This window comes from Corapipo altera, unplaced genomic scaffold (assembly GCF_003945725.1).
Source record: "Corapipo altera isolate COAL_440 unplaced genomic scaffold, ASM394572v1 249, whole genome shotgun sequence".
In the NCBI taxonomy this organism is placed as follows: domain Eukaryota; kingdom Metazoa; phylum Chordata; class Aves; order Passeriformes; family Pipridae; genus Corapipo; species Corapipo altera.
In genome coordinates, this window is record NW_020884982.1 from 843,569 (window position 1) to 864,513 (window position 20,945).

The window sequence follows — 20,945 nt, forward strand, 5'->3', positions numbered from 1 at the left end:
ACCTCTTTTGATGATTTTTGATCAGTCTTGGGAATCCAGAGAGGTCCCAGGTAACTGGAAACTGGCAAACATTGCCCTGAAGGGCAAGAAGCAGGACCTCGGAAACTACAGTCCTGTCAGTCTCACTTCAATGCCTGGTAAAGTTATGGAGAGGATTACTCTGGGAATATTGAAAAACACCTGAAAGATAACACAGTCATTGGTCACAGTCAGCATGGCTTCATGAGGGGAAAGTCCTGCTGATCAAACCTGATTTTCTTTTAGGACAAGGTGACCCACCTGGTTGATCAGGGGAAGCCAGCTTATGTGATCTTTTTGGATTTCAGTAAAGCTTTGAATACTGTCTCTCTCAGTATCCTTCTGGACAAAATGTCCATTCCACAGATGGATAAACTCATCATGTGGTGGGGGAGCAATAGGCTCATGTACAATAGAGCAATAGGCTCTAGTACAGAGGGTGACAGTGACTGGGATGGCATCAGACGAGGGACCTTCACTAATGGGGTTCCACAGGGCTCCATCTTAGGCCCAGTGCTCTTCAACATCCTCAAAAATGACTTAGACCTAGGACTGGAAGGGACACTGAGCAAGTTTGCAGATGATGCAAAACTGGGAGGAGCTGTTGTGTCCCTCAAAAGCAGGGAGACCCTGCAGAGAGACTCTGATAAATTAGAGTGCTGGGCAATCACCAACCATTTGAAATTCAATGAGGGAAAGTGCCGAATTCTGCCCCTGGGATGGGACAACCCTGGATGTACAGACAGACTGGGGAATGTGATGCTAGAGAGCAGTGTTGGGAAAGGGCCCTGGGAGTCCTGGTCAGTGGCCAGTTGGACATGAGTCAGCAGTGCCCTGGCAGCCAGGAGGGCCAACCCTGTCCTGGGGGGATTCAGGGACAGCATCTCTAGCCGGGCCAGGGAGGGGATTGCCCTGCTCTGCTCTGACCTGAGGCGGCCTCACCTGCAACATTGGGGCAGTTTTGGGCACCACAATATCAGAAAGATATGAAGCCATTAGAGAGTGTCCAAAAGAGGCTGCGAAGATGGTGAAGGGCCCTGAGGGGAGGTCGTGTGAGGACACTGAGGGCACTTGGTGTGTTCAACTGGAGAAGAGGAGACCTCATTGCAGCTACAACTTCCTCAGGAGGGGAAGAGGATGGGCAGGCACTGAGCTCTGCTCTGTGGGGACCAGGGACAGGACACAGGCAATGGCCTGGAGTTGTGTCAGGGGAGATTCAGGTTGAATATTAGAAAGAGGTTCTTCCCCCTAGAGGGTGGTTGGGCACTGAACAGGCTCCTCGGGGCAGTGGACACAGCACCAAGGCTGACAGAGCTCAAGAAGCATTTGGATGATACCCTCAGGCACATAGTCTGACTGCTGGGGTTGGTCCTGTGCAGAGTTGAGTCAGACTCAATGATTCTTGTGGGTCCCTTCCAACTCAGCATATGCTGTGATTCTGTGATTCCAATGCTGAATGTAAAATTCACCAGTTACTTTTCCTTCTATTCCAGTTCCTCTTAGCAATGACTTACAAGTAAATACTTAGGGAATTTTCACAGTACTAGGATTTCATTCTTTTCACAGAATATTTTAGATGATGCTTTGCTCCTCAGCTGTGTAGACTGTTCAGAGACTGATCAAAATAAAGTAATCCATTTATTTTTTTTTCAAAATGAAGCCAAGCTTTCCTCTACTACATAGAGTGTTGAGTCTGAAAAGAGCAGAAAGTGATTTGTCAGAGGTTATTGAGGATTTAAGTTACTGATGGAGGGAAGAGGTAACCTTATTTACTTCTCCTAAATTTAGACCTTCCTCGGACCACCAGACAACATTAGTACCCCACTGACACTGCAGTGATAGGCAGGAATATAAACGATTAAAATAAAGTAAAACTAAGCCACAACTAGAAGACCAAACAGCTTTGCAATGCATGAGCTTTCCTTTTCTGTGCTGTTTGCTTTTACCTGCTGTACCACAATGTCAGCAATGTTTGACTCAAACTTGTTTAGTGCAAATTAGCAGTCTACTACAAGGATATGCTGTTTTTCCAGCCATGCTGTGATATATTCTCCCACAAATCCTTTGGACCATTCATGATGCTTAATGTCACTTAGTTATAGTCCTTGTTACCTTCAGGATCTTCTTTGTTTCTGTTGCCAAGTCTGTAATCACTTTAGAAAGCCAATGTATTTCTGAAAGAAGAGCTCTGCAAAGGGACAAACTCTAAGAATCCTCCTACCTTTATGTCCAGTGCTTTTCCAAACTGCACATAGCAGAGTGTTTTCCAAGCACACTCAAGGGCTGATATGAGAGCGATATGCTTCTCACCCTCTTTTTAATTACTTCTAGCCAGAGCTCAAAGCACCAAAGGTGTGACCCAACATCTTGAAGGGCACAAAGAATAGCAGAGCACGACAGCAGAACTGGTGCGTAGCTTCTCAGCAGCTCAGGAAAAACAGTTTTCTGGAATATTGGAGTTGTTCAGCATGGAGAAGAGAAGATTGGTGCATGGAGACCTCATAGCAACCTTCCTGTGTCTGAAGGGACCTACAAGGAAGCCAGAGAGGGGCTCTTCATCAGGAATTTTAGCGACAGGACAAGTGGGAATGACTTCCCAGTGGAATGGCTTTGGGACCCAAACTCAGATCCTAAGTGTAATCTAATCTGTACTACCTGTAGGAGTGTAAAGAAGTATTCTGTCCATTTCTAGGGCCATTCAGCACATTTACTTGACTACCAACAGCCCACATGGACAGCCAAAATGAACTTTTGTTAGGAATTTACATGTGGAAAATTTCAAGAAGAACCTTGTAGAACAACGAAAATATCTCACTGATATCAGCTGCCTAAGAAAACTTTGGCTTGAACAAAATCTGTCTTTCTACCTGAAATGAATCATTTGAATTTAAGAAAAAATTAACGAAAGAACAGAAGAAGTCACGTGAAGGGCTAAATACTTGGGAGATTTTTATACCATTCTTCAAAAGGCCAAAGAAAGAACTTCTCCTGAGATCCTTATAAGTCCACGCCCCAGGAGCCTGGAAGTTAAGTCAGTCTTCTCTTAGACAGGATACCTGTGTTGAAATCTTACCTTTAATCCAAGTCTCCTCCATAGATAACTTACTGGGCTACTCTGAGTAAGCACTTGCTCTGCTTTGTGAATTCCCCTGTATATCTGAAGCTTATTCAGAAACATCAGAATGATTTGCTTTGAAAATATGAAAACATAAACATTTTGAAGTTTTACATTTTTCTCTGCTTTTTATGGATTTAACAACACATATGCAAAAAAAAAAATCATTTCAAATTATCTTCAGTTCTGACAGGCACAATGTTCCATTTTGGGCAAAGGGTCATTTATCAAAAGCAATTCTCCCCAGACCTACAAATCGATATACTTTTAAGGTGTCATGACCATATTATAGCCAAGGCCATAAAACAGCTGTGGTTTCCCAGTAATGTCCATTTCTCCCATCTAGAACAGTGTCTTATGTTCTGAGGTGCTGGACTTTATGGACAGACTGACTGTTTCTAGTCCTAGAATTTCTGAACACCACTGATGAACCTTCTTGTTGAATTGTCTCAGAAGAACTCCCTGAAAATTGTAATCTTACCAAATGTTTGTGTTTCCTGTCAAAATTTTGCACCCAGAAAAAGGATAAAGGTTTGTTCTGGCATATTTTTACTTTTGCAGCAAATAATTTGCCAACTGTAAATCAAACTACACATCAAACTTCAGAGTAGGTTAACATCTTTCTCACCAAATCCACAAGACATATCACATGAAGTTCAGCAAAATACTTTTAGGCATTTTTCCCATTAATGGGGTTCCTCTGTGGACAAGAAAAATAGCTTATTTGAACTGTTCCAACTCCGAGATCCCCAGCCCTTCTTTTTTGTGTGCAGTATGACATTAAAGAGAGTCTGCAGGAACTCCAGTCTTACTTTTCCCACCTCATCACCTGCTCCAACTTGTGTATTTTGCTAGTGCCACTTAGTTTTGAGACTAAGCAGAGCAGTGATTGCATGCAGCTGCATGTTGGCATGAATAATGCTCTCAGCCTTTGAGCAGAGCGTTGTCAGAGCTTTACTCACCATCCTATAGATTTGTGTGTCATGCTGCATGTGGGTTTGCTCTCCTGAGTGCTGCAAGAAATCTGCTGAATGACATGTGTTTAATAATATTTTTACTGGTTTTAAAAGCAAATAATTTTCTGAGAGAAGACTAAATTGCTCTGCAATTTTTCATACAGTACAGTCTGGGCTCTGAGATCCATCTACATTAAGTTAGTATTTATTTAGGTGTGACAGTAATTGTATGGTAACTGAACATCTTAGATTTTTTTTCCCCCCAAAGCAAAACATTGCTGCAAGCAACAGTCTAGATTTAGGTGAACTCATACTGTGACAAACTGAGAATGGAGAAAACACATTTCTTGTCCATAAAAGGGCAGCTCACACATCCACAGAGGGTAGCTCTGATTTTGCTGCAGTTCCAAACTATGAAGTGGGGACTCAATCTTGCGAAAAGGAATTTTACTTATTGTGGATAGAGGGTTGTGCAGCAAAATTTTTTTCATCTTTTTTTTTCTTTGCCTTCTTATACAGAAAATGGTTCACTCTTTTAAACAGAAAATTATGATTTTTTTTAATTTTTTTTTTTAAAGTAGAAAATTTTCTGTTCAAGATGTCTGATATTTCCACAGTTTCTCCAGTGAAAAAAAACAGAGTACTCAGAATGTTACCAGCAGCTCAAGGGAGGGGATCTTTCCCCTCAACTCAGCACTGGGGAGGCCACATCTGCAGTGCTGTGTCCAGTTCTGACCAACCAGTACAAGAGAGACATGGATGTACAGGAGAGACCTGGATATACAGGAGTTAGTCCATGAAAATGATTAAGGGATTAGGGCAACTGCCATATGAGGAGAGGCTGAGATGCCTGGGGCTGTTCATGCTGGAGAAGAGAAGTCTCAGGGGGATCTTATGGAAGTGCAGAAATACCTGATGGCAGGCAGTAAAAAAGATGGGGCAAAACTCTTCTTAGAGGTGTCCCATGAAAGGACAATAGGCAATGGGAACAAATGAGATATAGGAAATACCACTGAAACATGACAATTAATTTTTTTAAGTGCAAGGGTGGTCAAACACTGGAACAGGTTGCCTAGAGGGCTTGTGGAGTCTCTATCCATGGAGATATTCAAAACCTGACTAGGCACAGCTCTGTGCAAGCTGCTCTGGCTGATGCTACTCTGAGCAGTGGGATTGGACTAGATGATGTCCTGAGGATCCTTTCAGCTCCATCTGCTCCATGGTCTGTGACTCTGTGCCCTCATCCCAGAGTGTTGGTGGTATCAGATGTGTGGTGGATGTGTTTGCAGTGCAGGAGTATCATATTCAAGACTGTTCTGAGTCGCTTGAATCAGTGCTACAGCCAGAGTCTATTACATGAGATGAAGGTGCTCTCAGTTTGAAATTTCATTCTTCAATCCACTGCTTATGCAACAAGTTTATAAAGGAGGTGTGCTCTGAAGTGAATGGTTTGCTTCCATCAGTATTTTTACATTGAAAATTGATTTCCTTTAAGTATGGGTGCTAATACAAAATATACAGGTGTCCACAGGAAATAAAAACACCTCCTTAGATGGATGTGCATGGTTCTCAACTACACAAAAAAACCCACAAAGGCTTAAAAAGAAATTACAAAGGAGCTTCTAGAATATGGTCTGAAGCTATAATTGAAAGGACACCCACAGGAATCTACATATAGCAGTGGATGGCAAAGAATTAACAGGTTTTTATGCACAGTTTTCAAAATCTTCAACCTTTGAACTAAATTCTTTTTTTTTTTTTTTGAGGAGGGTGGGGAGAGGGGTGTCCTCCACCTGCTCTTGAATATTTCTAATTACTGTCAGTTTTGTTCCACTTTATATAAATGTAATGAAGCAACTTCATTTAACAAAAAAACCCAAATTGAACAAAATAAAACAACAGGTTCCAACTCTGCAAAAAATCACTACCAAAAGACCTGTGGATCCATCTGAATTCCCTACTTTTACTACAGGGGCCTAGCTAGTATTTTCTGAAGTTCAAAATACGAAAAGCTCCATTTTGCTGCTTGTCTGCACGATTTTCCTTCAAGAATATTTTCCCTTATAGCACCATAGAGAGAAAGGGAATGAAAAAAAAATCCTCAGAAGTGAGTTACACTCTTTATAAAGTGTAACAAATAATATCTTCAAAGAAACACATAGCTTGTGTTTCTGTATCTGTATATATCTGCATCTATAAAGTGCAGATGTTATAATAAAAATTCCCAATTTTCATGTTTACAGCCTCTAAAAAACTTCCCCCTTTAATTGTTTTTATGTTGACTTTCTGTTTCTTTGCAGATCTTACAGGTGAACAAGGTGATGTCCATCTTGTTTTATGTGATATTTCTCGCTTATCTTCGTGGCATCCAGTCTACCAACATGGATCAAAGGAGTTTGCCAGAAGATTCGATAAATTCTCTTATTATCAAACTTATCCAGGCAGACATTTTAAAAAACAAGCTTTCCAAGCAGATGGTAGATATTAAGGAAAACTATCAAAACACGGTGCAGAAAGCAGACACTCAGCAAGACATGGACGGAGAGGAAAATGTGAAATCAGACTTCCAGCCAGTTATCTCAGTGGATACAGATCTCTTGAGGCAGCAGAGACGCTACAACTCTCCCCGAGTCCTCTTGAGTGACAACACGCCGCTGGAGCCGCCGCCGCTGTACCTCATGGAGGATTATATTGGGAATTCCGTGGTGAACAGAACCTCCCGGCGGAAGAGGTACGCGGAGCACAAGGGCCACCGAGGGGAATATTCCGTTTGTGACAGTGAAAGTTTGTGGGTCACGGACAAATCCTCTGCCATCGACATCAGAGGACACCAGGTAACTGTTCTGGGAGAAATTAAAACGGGCAACTCTCCAGTTAAGCAATACTTTTATGAAACGAGGTGTAAAGAAGCCAAGCCCGTGAAAAACGGCTGCCGTGGCATCGATGACAAGCACTGGAATTCCCAATGCAAGACATCCCAAACTTATGTTAGAGCACTGACTTCAGAAAACAACAAACTGGTAGGCTGGAGATGGATAAGGATAGACACCTCCTGCGTGTGCGCGTTGTCGAGGAAAATAGGAAGAACATAAATCTGCATCTCTTTCCTATATAAATTATTACTTTAAATTATATGATATGCATGTAGCATATAAATGTTTATATTGTTTTATATATATTATAAGTTGACCTTATTTATTAAACTTCAGCAAATCTACAGTATATAAGCTTTCTCTCTCAATAAACAAGAGCAAAGGGTGTGTGCCTCTGCTGTGGGCAACTCCAGGTTTTTTTAGACTATGTTTGTGACACTGCTTGTCGGCAGCATACCGTAACCTTCCTGTTAAATCTGTGTAAAATCAGTATTTTTCATTCAGTATTGTCAAACCAGTGACTGTCATTTAGTAAACTTGTTAAAAATCAGATCAATGCCAAGAGTTGTGTACATATTTATATTCCCTGCTCTATACATTCACATTTAATTGATGCAATGTTGACTCCTCACCGCCAAAACAAACATGGACCAAAGTACGTGCTGTAGCCTGCAGATGATGTCAAATTTACAGACATCAGGTAGCCCTAAAATAAAGTGTTTGTGTATTATGCCAGTTTTGCCAGTGAAATTACCATTTTTCCTCTGTTAGCATTTCAGGATGGCTGCTAATAATCCAGCAACTTCCGTTTATGTTTCTGAAGCACATTTGTTTTGCAACTGTTTCTAATGCTGCCAGTGCATCATTGAAAAAATATGAAAAAATATAAAATATTTGTAACTGAAACTTACTGAAGCCAAGGACCAATCTAAACGGATCATTAATATAATACATGAAAGATGGTTTATTGTGATCAGCCTCCTTCTCCTCACATGAATCATTATCTTCTGCTTGCATTGCTGGATCATTTCTCTCTGTCAGAGTTTTTAAATTAGAAACAAAGCTAGTGGTGTCTCAACCTGAAAAGAGCCCTTGGCTTGGAAATTGTAGAAAAGAAAGATACAATATCCTGGCATGGATATCAAAGCCACACACCCATACAAAGCCATTCTTCTGAACAATCCATTCTTCATTTTTCACAGGGCAAAAAATGTTTAGAACTGCTGGAGAAACCTGGTACCTTTCACAGGAACTTGAAATGGATGGTGACTAAAATCCACAGAGTATGTAGTGATAATGAAGTTCCTCAATTAAACAGATTTGTTGCTTAGGACAGGCAAATGTACTTGCAAATATATACCTCAAACTCTTCTTTGGATTGTCATGTAGCTCCACTGGGGACAGGAATAATGACATTACTTGAAGAGAAGGTCTATTACACGTTAGCTGTGTAATGCCCTGGATGGGATCCCACTCCCATAAAATAAAGGAAAGTCCATGGTTATCAACAGAATTAAGATTGGACTGCATGTTATCTGTGTCCAGATAGATCTAACACCCAGGCAGGGCTGGAAAACACCAGCCACTCAAACAGTTTTACAACTGTAGTGTCTGAAGGTTTTCCACTCTGGCTTTCACTGCGTGTTCAGCATCACAAGTGAAAATGAGATCAGAGCACTCAAACCCGAGGTTTCAGGATTCTTTTGTTCGTACAGCTTTCACTCCTGGAAAATCAACTTCAAACCTGCAGCAGGCCGTGACAGGCAGCAAATTGTGTGGTCTCCCCTAATCCCTTACAGAGAGCGTTACACACCATAAAACCACCGGAGAATCAGACAGGTTGCCCATGAGGCCTAGCACTGGAATAGTTGTGTCTCTGGAAGCCAGGTTGGAGCGTGTAGGTGGTGTTTCTGCAGGGGAGGCCACAAGCAAGGTTTCTGAGAACCATCTCAATTCTCAACGTGAGGCCAGGCTATTTACCTCCCAGGAAATGTCATCACCTTGCAGTACCTTACTTTGCTTCAAGCAATAAGAACTTCAGAGGTTCCATACCAAGGCAATCGTTAAAATGAGAGGATGTAATATAACAGAGAACTCAGTATCTGAAAGATCTGACTAGAATATTTCCAGTTTTCTCATTCCCTGGCAAACATTAAAAAACCAAAATCCCCCACAGAGCTTTTGCTAGTTTTACTAGTAGGAAAGCTTAAATTTCAACTAAAATTTTTTAGCTTGGGGGTAAAAGCATATTTTTCAGAGTCTTGCCCCGCTGGATTTTTTTTGCAGGTTAAAAGCTTAATTTTGCACCCTGAATTCCCAAATAAAGATCATTTGCAGATGCTGGGAGTAATTGAGAGCTGATATTGTCATGGATCATTAAGTTTAGAAATCTTGTTTCACCATGCCAGACGGGTCTATCTCCATGCGAGAAGAGGAGGTAAGAAGACTAACTTAGTTTGGTTAAATCCTATTAATCACAAACTACCTTGTTGTTGCAGTGAGGATGCCACTTTTATTTACGTCACTGTAAATCCAGAGAAACTCTCTTGAAGACAGTGGAGAAAATGTAGCTTTATAGCAATGTAAACAACATCAGAGTTGATCCTAATACCTTAGTTTCTTCTCAGTGAAAATCAAGGGAGATTCGTTCTTTAAAAGTTCAAAGAAAATCAATTGTCATTTTCCACTGTAGATCCAGTAAGAGGAACTGGTCTTTGACTCTTAACTCTAACACAGGCAGCCAGCAAAAATGTCTCAGAGTAAATACTCCTGTCATCTGAAACACATGAAATGAGAAAGAAGTGTGGTGTGTAAGGTTTTTAGGTCAACTGCCTCTTTCCCACCCCAGGAAAACAATGAACGGAAGTGTTACCCTCTGGATCTGATCCAGTTTCCACGAAAGTCCATGGAAAAAAAAGTCTCACCTTCTCCAGTGGAAGCTGGATCAGGCCTCAGGTGAAGAAAAACCTGCAGATCTTGACCAGAGAGTGGAGCAATCACACACATCAGTAACGTGTTCCTGTAAATCCTGTGTACGCATAAGATGCTGTATAATTTTGTAACGAGTTTGTAAACAAAGCCTGTAATAAATTTGTTAAGGTCTAATTCTGCTTTCACTGTAGCTGGGGATGGTTTTATTGTCAACTTTGGTCGTGGCACAATGAATTCAAAATTCCTATCCAACTATTTGTTTGGATGTGTTAAGTAAATAAGCAAAATATTCAGCTCGCTAGCTTGTTTAATTTAACCATTCTAAAAATCACTTCCAATAGGCAGCTCAGATATTCTGTCAATATTGTTTTGCCAATGGATCTTATAAACACAGATTTTATTTAGATTTTCTCCCAGATGACCAAATGCTGTTCTGAAATTGCCTGTCTGTGTCAAACTGTATTTTCTCTGGTTTTTTTCCCCCTAGTTTTTTTACAGTCCATTTAGTAACAGCAAAAAATGCTCCACTGAGGTTTTGGGAAACCATCTGCATTTATTTTATCACCTTTGAACATGTGTTCAGGAATGAAGTCTGTGCAGTGAGTTTACTGCTACCAAGAGATTTGCGCGGCTGCACCAGGAAGAAACTTTGACTGGACTTTACAGAGTGTGTGCTCAAAACCACTCTCCTCATACTCTGTTATTTCCATCCTTTAGCAACCCGAGTCCTTCTCTCTGCTGTACATTGTGTATCTGCAGACAATACCAAACAGGAAACGAGCCTGATTGGGAGTTTCAAAATTAAAAATTTGATGATAATGACCTGCTATTTCTGACCTTTCAGCGAAGCAAAAGCGCAGAAACATTCATTTCCTTTAATAGAAACATTGTGGCAAAATCAATGGGATTCTGTGTTCTCCACGCTTGGTAAGCGTGTGTAATTCATCATGCATGTGGGGCAGGGGGAGGAGGAAGAGGAGGAGGAGGAGGATAGGATGATAAGCACTACAGCTTGTGAGAAATAAAAGGCTGTTCTCTGGCTTGGAGCATTTTAAAGTGTGGAGAGGTTGTTCTCTGAAATGCTTTGTCTGTATTTTGTTACAGCAGATGGCAGAATGACGAAGCAAGCACAGATGTGGTGTAAAAAAACCAAGCAATACAAGGATAACAAAAAACTTTCCCGGGAAAGTTGGCCATTCGCTACCACTGTAGGTCCATGCAGTTCTGTGCAGGTTATGGCAGAGCTCAGTAATGACATTCCTAGTTTAATTATGTAACTAACCTCTGTTTCTTACTTCCATGAGCTGGATAATTTTTTTCCTTTTTTTTTTTTTTTTATTGTTGTTGTTGTTGGTTTGGATTTTGTTTGGTTTTGTTTGTTAGGTTGGATTGGGGCTTTTTTGTTTGTTTTGGGGTTTTTTTGTTGGTTTATTTTTGTAATCTCTAATTGCCTTGGTACCTCTGGCAAACAGCAAACGGTAGTGCTTTGCATGAATGTTCCCAAATATAGATTTCTCCTTTGTTTTAGTGCTGACCTTTGAAGGCAGCGGCACCTGAAAGCCATACTTTCGCTACGGAACTGGCCTTTTGATGTCATGACCTCATGTTTCCGGACATTTTGATCACAGGGTCCTATTTTGGAGCTCTTACCCACACAATTGGATGAAACGATGACCAGGCTACTCTAAATCATGGTCGAGAAATGTCTGTGTACACAACAGCAAGGAGTAAAGAGAGAGTGGGGCAGCCCTGGGCCATCTTCACATCTGCCTTCATACACCTTTCATTTCTGAGTTGCAAGTTACACAATCAAGGGCCAGTGATCAAAGCTTTCTTTCTGCATGCCCCAGGGTTCAGATGCCCAGTAGATCACAGAATCATAGAATGCTTTGAGTTGGAAGGGACCCAAAGATCACCTCGTTCCAGCTCCCCTGCCATGGGCAGGGACACCTTCCACTTGACCAGGTTGCTCAGAGCCCCATCCAACCTGGCCTTGGACACTGCCAGGGGTGATCTTGGACAAAGGACAGTTTCTCAGTTCACATTTTTTGCCTGCCCAGGAACATGCCTTATGTGAATCTGGATAGATCTTCTGTAAAAGGATGCTGTGGTTGCAGCAGATCAATTGACCCTCTCTAAAACACAGCATGTTGTGACTCTTTAGCTGTGTTACAGGGAGGAGAGAGAATCATTGACAGACGAGCTTCATTATTTGTACATTATGTTGAGACCATTTAACAGAAAACATCAGTGCGTCCAGAAGACGCTCCTAAGGAAGAAGGTAGGATGTTCCTTTCCTCTAAGCAAAAATATTTCACATCCATGGAGGGGGTGAAAAAAGGAAAGTAAGCTCAGAAAAAAATAGGGAGTCAAAACTGTTGGGTGGCAAACCTCTTGCAGAGATTTAGGAAAGCAAAGGAGAATTCAGCTGCTCAACAGTAACATCAGATGAAAGGCTCTTTCCTGCTATAATAAGGGTTAAATAAATACCATTAGATCATCTGAAACAGTAATTCAAAAGGAAAATGAACCTCTATTAATTGGGGTTAATCTCGCTGTGTTGATGAGGAATTAACCACGCTCACTGAGCACAAATGATGAAGCCTTGCTCTCACTTATCCTCTGCAGTCCCCATTGTCAGCACTTGGGATGATGAGGCTCTTAAGTGAGGGCAGAATTTGGCTCAGAAGGTATTAAATCCAAATTGAATGCATAAGGGGGAGCCTAAATTGAAAGCATTATCTACCACACAACACAAGCCAAGGTTTTTTAACATCAGTGTCATAAAAATTGTTCATTACTTTGTCCAGTTCCAGAGATTTAGGTTTTAAAAAAAGTTTTGAACTGTCTGGTATGACCAGTACACACATATTTAGCAGCAATTTACAAAAGAAAAAAAACCCTGTAAATGGAAATATGCAGTAAAATATTGTCTAACACTGTAAATAACCTCTGTTGATTCTTATTTATGTTCTCAGTTTCTGAGAAAGGAATTTTAATACGAATCTTGGTTTTGTTTTACACACCATATTTTGTACAATAACCACCTCAACTTACTGCTCATAGATGTTTGTGGTGTGCAGTCTTTGTGGATAATGAAGCAGAAACATGGCTCTAAAGCTGTTGGGCAATGTAGAAGTTTCAAGTCCCACATTTGTACAGTAGACAGTGAAACCAAATGTGTGAAAGTGACAGAATTGGTTTCTCAGGCTCCGAGATTAAATATGTTTTAAAATATCGAATGACAGCTTTTGTCAAGTTATTACAAATAGCCCTAGTCAGATTTGTGTGTGACACAGCCCACTGGTCATATGGAGGATCATTTTTTTTAATCTTCGTTATTACACAAATCTACTAAATGTGATTCTCGTTAAGTTCAGAAAACAGAAATTTGCTCATTTCCACACTGCTGGCAGAGCACGCAGAATAACCCCAATAGATGAGCCAAGGAACAGGGCAGAGCAGGATCTCTGGACTTATATCCTAAGGTAAAAGCTATCAGGAAGGAAATGTTTCTGTTCGGCAGAGAGTGAGAGCTCAGCTGCCGCAGTCACAGTGTCTGTGCCATATCACAAGGACAGTCAAGTCTTGAGGGAGTAGGATCTGATCAGCTGGAGAGCTGAAGGGTAGAAAGAGTGGGATGGGGGGCAATAACTATTACCCTGCTTCCTTGAAAATTAGATCCTTCAAATACATAAAACACAGTTGTCAGGATCCTCCTGACCTCAGGATCTGACTCAGAGGCACATATTCCCTGGGTCAATAATCTTGGCCGTCTTGGATTCCTGAGACTTGGCATCGGGACATGGTACTTGTCCTAGGGGGGGGAAAGGTGAAAAAAAAACCCTTCTCCCACAATAATCAGATAACAGCAATTATGGAAAAGGGAGTTCTCATGGGAACAGTTTTGTCTCAAACTCTCATGGTTTTTTCTTGTTTTGTTTTGGTTTCTTTTTTTCCACAGAAATGGAAGATACGGCTTTCTGAGAAAGGCCTGCTGCATGTAGTTTTCTCAGAGTGATACGAGGGAGCTGGAGAGGAGAACTTTGACAGAAAGAGGAAAATTCTCATTAGTAGAGTTATTTAATGATCTGTTTTCTCTTTAGGCTTCCTCTTACAGTAGTGGTGGTTCACTACAAGATTGTGTGGTGAAGTCTTCTGATGCAGATCTTGCTGAGGGGAGGATTTGCATGTGAGTGGAAACCAAAAGCACAGCAGTACCATGATGGATTGAGGAGAGGGGCTTTTTATAAATTCCAGGGAGACTTGAGGGTGTCAATTCCATTCTCTCAGAGGCTGATCCCAGACAGGTCCTTCACCTCCTTCCATGGGATCTCTAAGAGAAGGATCCATACTGCCATTTCACACGTCAAGTTTAGGAAATATCAAGGCAATGCTGCAGCCTAGACCTGGCTCACAGAAAGTGAAAGACTAAAGAGGAAGGTAAAAGTGGGTGGGATTTTTTTAGCAATATTTACTCTCGAACAGTTTAACTCACATCTAGGATGTACAGAAAAAAACCAATGTGAATAGTGGGAAGTGTTTAAGTCACACATACAACTAATAAAACCTTTATTCCAATCTCACGAAGGTTTAATGTCTTCAGTGGGATTTGTCCCAGTTTTTACTGATGCAATAAAGCTTGGGATTACATCTGTGACATTTTAGAGCAGGTGGTCAGCTCTGTACTAGTTCAGACTCTCAATTTCTATATACCACATGACTGCTGCCTGTATAGCTATGTGATGAATGCCAATGGAATTATTTAATCTGATAGATTATAGAGGCCTACACTTCTATGCTTTAAACTATATCTGCTCTGCAAGGAGGGATAGTGTTGTCAGATCTGAGACTGATTCAGTGCAGCTCCCCAGGCAAACCCCAGGGGCTTTCCATGTCACCCCCTGAATAGTCTCCCCTGAGAACCACAACGCAGAGAATTCAAAATTAACTCTGATTCTTGCTTCAGATAGAACTTCAATGGCCTTGTTTTGCTTGCAGAAATGGTAAGAACTCAAAATTAGATTTGCAGGTACTGACACTCAGAATTAAATTCTGAAATTCCTAGCTATTGTCAACAAAGGAAACACTGGGAAATCAAGATAGCATATACACACTACAAGCTCAGTGAAGATGCTCTTGTTCAGAAACACAACTGCTCTAGACAACAGTGGACAAAGATCCCAGTCCTACTGAACAGAGCTGCCTACCTCAGCTTCTTTTTCATTCACCACAAACTTTATGTTTTTTCTTTTTCAAGTATTTTTCCGTAGGTAAATATGGAGTATAATTAGCATGATAACTTTTACAACATGAGAAACATCCCAGAACTATAATCTGAAATAAACTTAAATGATTGATTATGGGTAAGCATCACATCCTGAATTTTTTAGCCTTACTTGGTCTGCAAACTAGAGTGTACAGCTTGAATTTGTGGGCTTGGAAAAATTTCATTGAGATTTTTCTCTTCATCTGCTTCTCCATAATATCTTAATAAATACCAAAAATTTTACGATCCCCAAACATAATCTAAAGTGTCTGCTTCTGTCAGGCCTGAGGTTGTCCATTATTCCACAAAGTGTTTACTAAATATTCATTGCCCCAAGCAATGCCTTGCTCAGTGGGAACAGTGCAGGTTCCATAAGTGAAAAACTACAGCTCAGGAGGTGTGAATACAGCAAATAACACAAAAGCTGATACCAGGAAATTCACTGCAAAGCCAAAACTAGAGTTTAATAAAGACAAGTATAGAAGAGAAAAGTAGGAGCTGAGGAAAAAAAAAAATCCAAAATTTACAATCTTAGGACAAAAGATCAGCTGACCTTTGATTTTTATTTTTTTTTTCCTCATAGGGTTCATTCTTCTCTGATTACTGCCTTGTAAAATCTATCCCTTTCCAATGAAAGTAAAATATAACAGCTTGAGCTGAAATTCTGCTGTCAGGAAGGTTTTCATCCTTAAAGTATTTAGTGAGTCTCTGCTGAGAGTCTCTGTAGGAGTGGTTTATAGATCCATTTCCCCACCCCAAAAAAACAAACCACAATCAGGATCAGGATTTACTGAGAGCCAGTTAAATGGATTTAGTTCACTCAGCCTGCTTGTACAGGTCTTGATCCAAAATAGCCCTAAAGATTATGTTCAGTTTTAAAGAGAAGAGGAGCTGTCTAGAAGCTGGTAAAATTAACCCTGTGCTTAAAGCTGAGCACATGGACAAATATTTTAAGGCCTGGGGTAATAATAACGTTCCTTAGGGATTTTATTCCTGGAAATGATAGCTGTTCACTAAAAAAACCCCCACATGCAACAATAATATGAGCAAGATTAATAGTTCCCATCCTATAAATTTTGCTTAAAAATCCTAGAATAAAATCTGCAATCATTTAAGATATGATTCAAGGTCTATGGAATTTTGCAAAAAGCTTAAAAAATTTCTAGTGGGTCCTGAATTATGTGCTTAGTAATTGAACCATGATCAATAGCACACCATGGATTTATAGGACAAAGAAAAGAAAACACCTAAAAAACCCCTGATCATTCATTGTATTTAGAAATCAGACCATGAAATTAGCAGTAAAGCTCTTGGCAGTACTTCACAAATTCTCACTTGAAAAAGTCATTCAAAGAGACTTGGGTATGAATGTGATTGCCTGGACAGGGTGTTTGGGAAAGGGATATGAGTTACATGCAAAGGTAACTGGAAATTCCAAGGGAAGAAGTCATTCAGTGGGTAACTGTGGAAAAAGCCTTAGACCTGGGCTGAAATTATCAAGACCACCCTAGTGACTTAGGTGCCACATCAATATTTGAAGGCAAATTGGACACTTCCCTTAAAATAAGGGGTTTGACACCAGCACTTTCTAAAAGGTGCTGAGGAAACAGAAAATGTTTCAGGTAGTGATCTGAGATTACTTTCTCCTTGCCTCATGACTGTTGTTCATAGAGCTGCTTAGGAGGTTCTACAACCGCAGGTGAATATTTTAGTTACATGTCCAAGAAACTTCCCTGCTGTTTCTCTGAATTTTTCCCTCCTACCCTTAATACACCCCATTCAACACCTGAGTTGTTACAAGGAGGTCCTAAGCCCTTCCGGGTCCTTAATGAACGGCTCTAGAAATCTATGGAAGATTTAAAGCAAACACACAGAAAGCTGAGAGATTCTCCCAGCATAAGACTGCTTGTCTAGACTAAAAGGGTCCTTGTCACAGAAGTAACTTTTCTTCTCCCTACATAGAAAGAGACCTGGGAGTGGGGTCACCCCAAGCAATGTTGAGCACTTTTGCCTTCTCATACTGTTTTGGTGAGTGTTAGTTGTGTAGATAAGGGAGTAAATCACCATCCACTTACAAATGTAGTGTCTTATAGGCAAAACAGGTCCCATTTTCTTGCCTTTCCCCTTCTGTTGATATCTGGGCTCAGTATTGCCTTAACTCAGAGACAAAAAAAGCTGTTGCTCCCCTTATTAGAAGTGATTGTCACTATAAGTTGAGTGGCAGAGACTGGGACACAGCTCTGCAGCTTGGCCTCCCCAGCTCACAGTCATGAGCACTTTGCATCAAGGTGTCAGATTAGGTGCAGTGGGGCCAAAACACAGCATCCATCTCTTCCAGAGGGAAGTGGATCAAGCCTAAAGTGACCTGAAAAAGTAAGATATCAGTTGTACAACACGATTGCTCCTCCCTCTCCCAGTTTAACATATATGGGACAAACACAAGCAAAAAGAAGCAGTGTTTAGTGGCACTATTTGCATTAAAAATAGCTGATTCCAGCCTCCTGTCTTGCTGGCAGTGAGTGCCACGCAGATGATCCATGCAGACTTACTTCAGTGCCCAGCTCTTGCCCAGCCACAGCTCTTGATGGCTGCTGGAAAAGGAACATATGGTCTGCCCTTTAGGAGCAGAAAGGCAAGTACTTGTTAATGGGGCACTTTGGAGATCTCCTCCCCACCCAGCGCAAACTACTTCAGCACAGACACTACTTCTTTGGCAGCAGAAGGATAAAACCATCGAGGAGACTTTTCAAATGTTTGAACATGGAATTTGGATAGGACCATGACAAGAGAGCTTGGGAGATTTGGGGTTCTTACCAGCAGAGGAGACTATGTAATAGGAGAAATGGATGAACAAACACTCACCCTCTTTTTGTCTCTTGTGATCTGACTAGTACTCCAGATCCTTAAACTTTATGTGGGATAATGAAAGTACTTTGAATTAAAGAATCACAGAATGGCTTGAGTTGGAAGGGATCTCAAAGATCACCTCCTTCCAATCCCCTGCCATGGGCAAGGACATCTTCCACTAGACCGGGCTGCTCAGAGCCCCATCCAACCTGGCCTTCAGCACTTCCAGGGATGGGGCAGCCACAGCTTCTCTGGGCAACCTGTGTCAGGCTATTTCCTTTCTGCCTCCTCCTGTATGCCTCCTTCCTGTGATTTTTGACTTAAATGCTGTTTGATGTCATCCTGGATATCAGGATAGGTGAACATCCTTCACTGTGGAGATCCAGAGGTGTTCGAAACAAATAGTAAAATAGTTGTCACTGCAGCTGACAAACTGCTGTTGGACTGCTCACATTTGCCTTAAAATTTCTCTTCAATAACAGTTAATTTCATGTTCTGGATGAATGTTCTGGATGTTCATGTTTCCTGGCTGTTTCCTTTTCTGTTCTTTTCTGTCCTAATTAATTCTTCAGATTAATTTATCAGCTTGTCACTCATATGTGAGGGACTCTAAGGAAAGGTGGCCAAACCAGACTGTGAGATTAATTATTTGGCCAGTTGGAAGCAGCTTGTGTGCTACAGGTTGGGCATCCCTGTCTTGGGGATGTCAAAGACTTAAAAGAAAGACAAAAAGAGGATCTATCAGGATCACAACCCAATTTGCAGACCACTTTCCTCCCAGCTTGATGTGCACCTACAGATTAAAAGTAAGAGCTTCTTACTTTTGGGGTGTTCGGGCTAATTGAGAGAGATTTTTGGTATCACCAGTCAAATGCTGAGACAACATGAATCTATCCCATAAAGGTATTAGTTTTCTCTTAAAATAATTAAAAATATAGTAGTTCATCACAGGTAAATATACATTTATATAGTTATTGGTTACCTTTTGCCCCATGAAATGGCTGCGATTTTTGATTTCTTTTTTTACAGACCTACTGTGCTCTGCAATTCCAAAAGCCTTCCACAGGCTGGAAGACTTGTCCCTACTATGGTTTATCTACAAATCCCTGTTAGGAAAAGGAAAGTGGTATGGAGTGAGAAGCACAAGGCCAGAATTTCAAATTAAGGTGTTCTGTCAAGAGGAAGACTCAGGTGTTTACAGCACAAGTGTGAGCACTGAAAATGAAGTTAAAGGTGTTAACACTGATTGAAAATTAAAGGGTCATGCAGAAGGGTGCATAGGAGATGGAAATCCAAAGGGCAAACAGCTTCAAAGAGTGAAAAAAGAGAGCTGTGGAGAGAGAGAGAGGGAGGGCAGGAGGGAACGGAGGGGAAGAGACATCTTTGGACATCGGGCAGTGGGGACAAAATGCCAGTCCTCAAATGAGCAGTTTACAATAGAAGTGATGAATTGGGTGCAAGACAATCAACCATTTCTGGGCTGGGCAGGGGACAGGATAAATCAGTAAAAAGACCAAGCAAGGTTAAGCATTGATTGAGGCCAAGGAGCTGAAGGCCACCCACTCAGATCAAATGGGAAAGCACTAATGGGAAAGACATTTTGGAAGTTAAAAATATAACTGATTCCTGAATCTGGAAACACAGAGCTGTAAAATAACAGCTGTACAGCAAGGCAGAACAAAGTTTTCTTTGGTGGTTGAATGAAAGGTGGTTGAATGGAAAGACACCGTCTGCTTTATCAGAAATAGGCTCTGCCAGGCCCTCAGCCAGGACGGTTTCGTGGGGAGAAAGGCAGGATCACATTCCTCCAGGGTGGCAGCAAAGCTCTGTCCCACAGGCCAGGGCAGCAGTCTTCAAAGTAACAGTGAAATATTAGACGTTTTAAAAGGATTTCCCACTGTATTGATGTTGTTCCCATAACACCAGCCAAGGAGTAGGAAGACAGCACATCAAAACACATTTGCATGCACTTGGGAGCAGACGTCTCTTCTGTACCAGATAATGCTTTCTAGTGCCTGTAAAGGCAACATTTGGGCTGCAAGTCCACAGAAAAATCTTCCTGTGGCACCTGCACAAAAGGCAGGATGCTGGGAAAGCAGCCTTCATTGCTGCTGGTGTTTGAAGTAATTAGTGAAATCCAGGGGCATGTTGAACCCCAGAGGGATGAACACTCTCATTCTGCCCCAGTGCCACTCTGACCATTTCCACTGCTCCAAGGACAACACTTGGCCCCGTGATTTAGGATTGCTGTGACTGCCCATGAGCCAGCAGTGTGTCCTGAAGGCCAAGAAGGTCAGTGGGATCCCAGGGGGCATGGGGAAGAGCATTACCAGCAGGTCAAAGGGGCTGATCCTGCCCCTTTACTCAGCCCTGGTGAGGCCACATCTGGAATGTTGTGTCCAGTTCTGGCTCCTCAAGAGAAATACGGAGCTCCTGGGGAGGGTCCAGCAGAGACTGCAAAGATGATTCAGAGACTGGAGCATCTCCCTGAGGAGGAAAGGCTGAGGGAGCTGGGGCTGTTCAGCCTCCAGAGGAGACACTGAGAGGAGACCTCATGCATGTGTGTCAGTGTCTGCAGGGAGGGGGCAGAGGATGGACCAGGCTCTGCTCGGGGGTGCCCAGCAATGGCACAAGAGGCCACGGGCAGGAACTGATGCCCAGGAAGTTCCAGCTGGACATGAGGAAGAACTTCTTTGCTGTGCAGTGAGCGAGCACTGAACAGATTGCCCAGAGAGAATGTGGAGTCTCCCTCCCTGGGGATGTTCCAGAGCTGTCTGGACACATTCCTGTGCCATGTGCTCTGGGATGACCCTGCTGAAGCAGGGAGGTGAGACTAAATGCCCCACTGTGGTCCCTTCCAGTGTGACCCATGCTGTGATTCTGTGACTGCAGTGACTGACCCCAGGCAGAGCATAGACATGAACTGTACCCCGGCT

At 41.8% G+C, this 20,945-nt stretch overlaps 1 protein-coding gene and 1 long non-coding RNA gene across 2 annotated transcripts in view; one reads left to right on the forward strand and one right to left on the reverse strand.

Moving 5' to 3' along the window:
* Positions 1-9,892, forward strand: part of NTF3 (neurotrophin 3) — a 56,458-nt gene extending 46,566 nt beyond the window's left edge. The window contains exon 2 of the mRNA XM_027665955.1: positions 6,390-9,892. Within this exon, the coding sequence (XP_027521756.1) occupies positions 6,390-7,181 (792 nt within the window). The 3' untranslated portion in view covers positions 7,182-9,892. The remainder of the gene's footprint in view (positions 1-6,389) is intronic.
* LOC113957996 overlaps positions 1-20,945 on the reverse strand; it is a 40,072-nt gene that overhangs the window by 17,673 nt on the left and 1,454 nt on the right. The gene's annotated exons all lie outside the window — the stretch shown is intronic.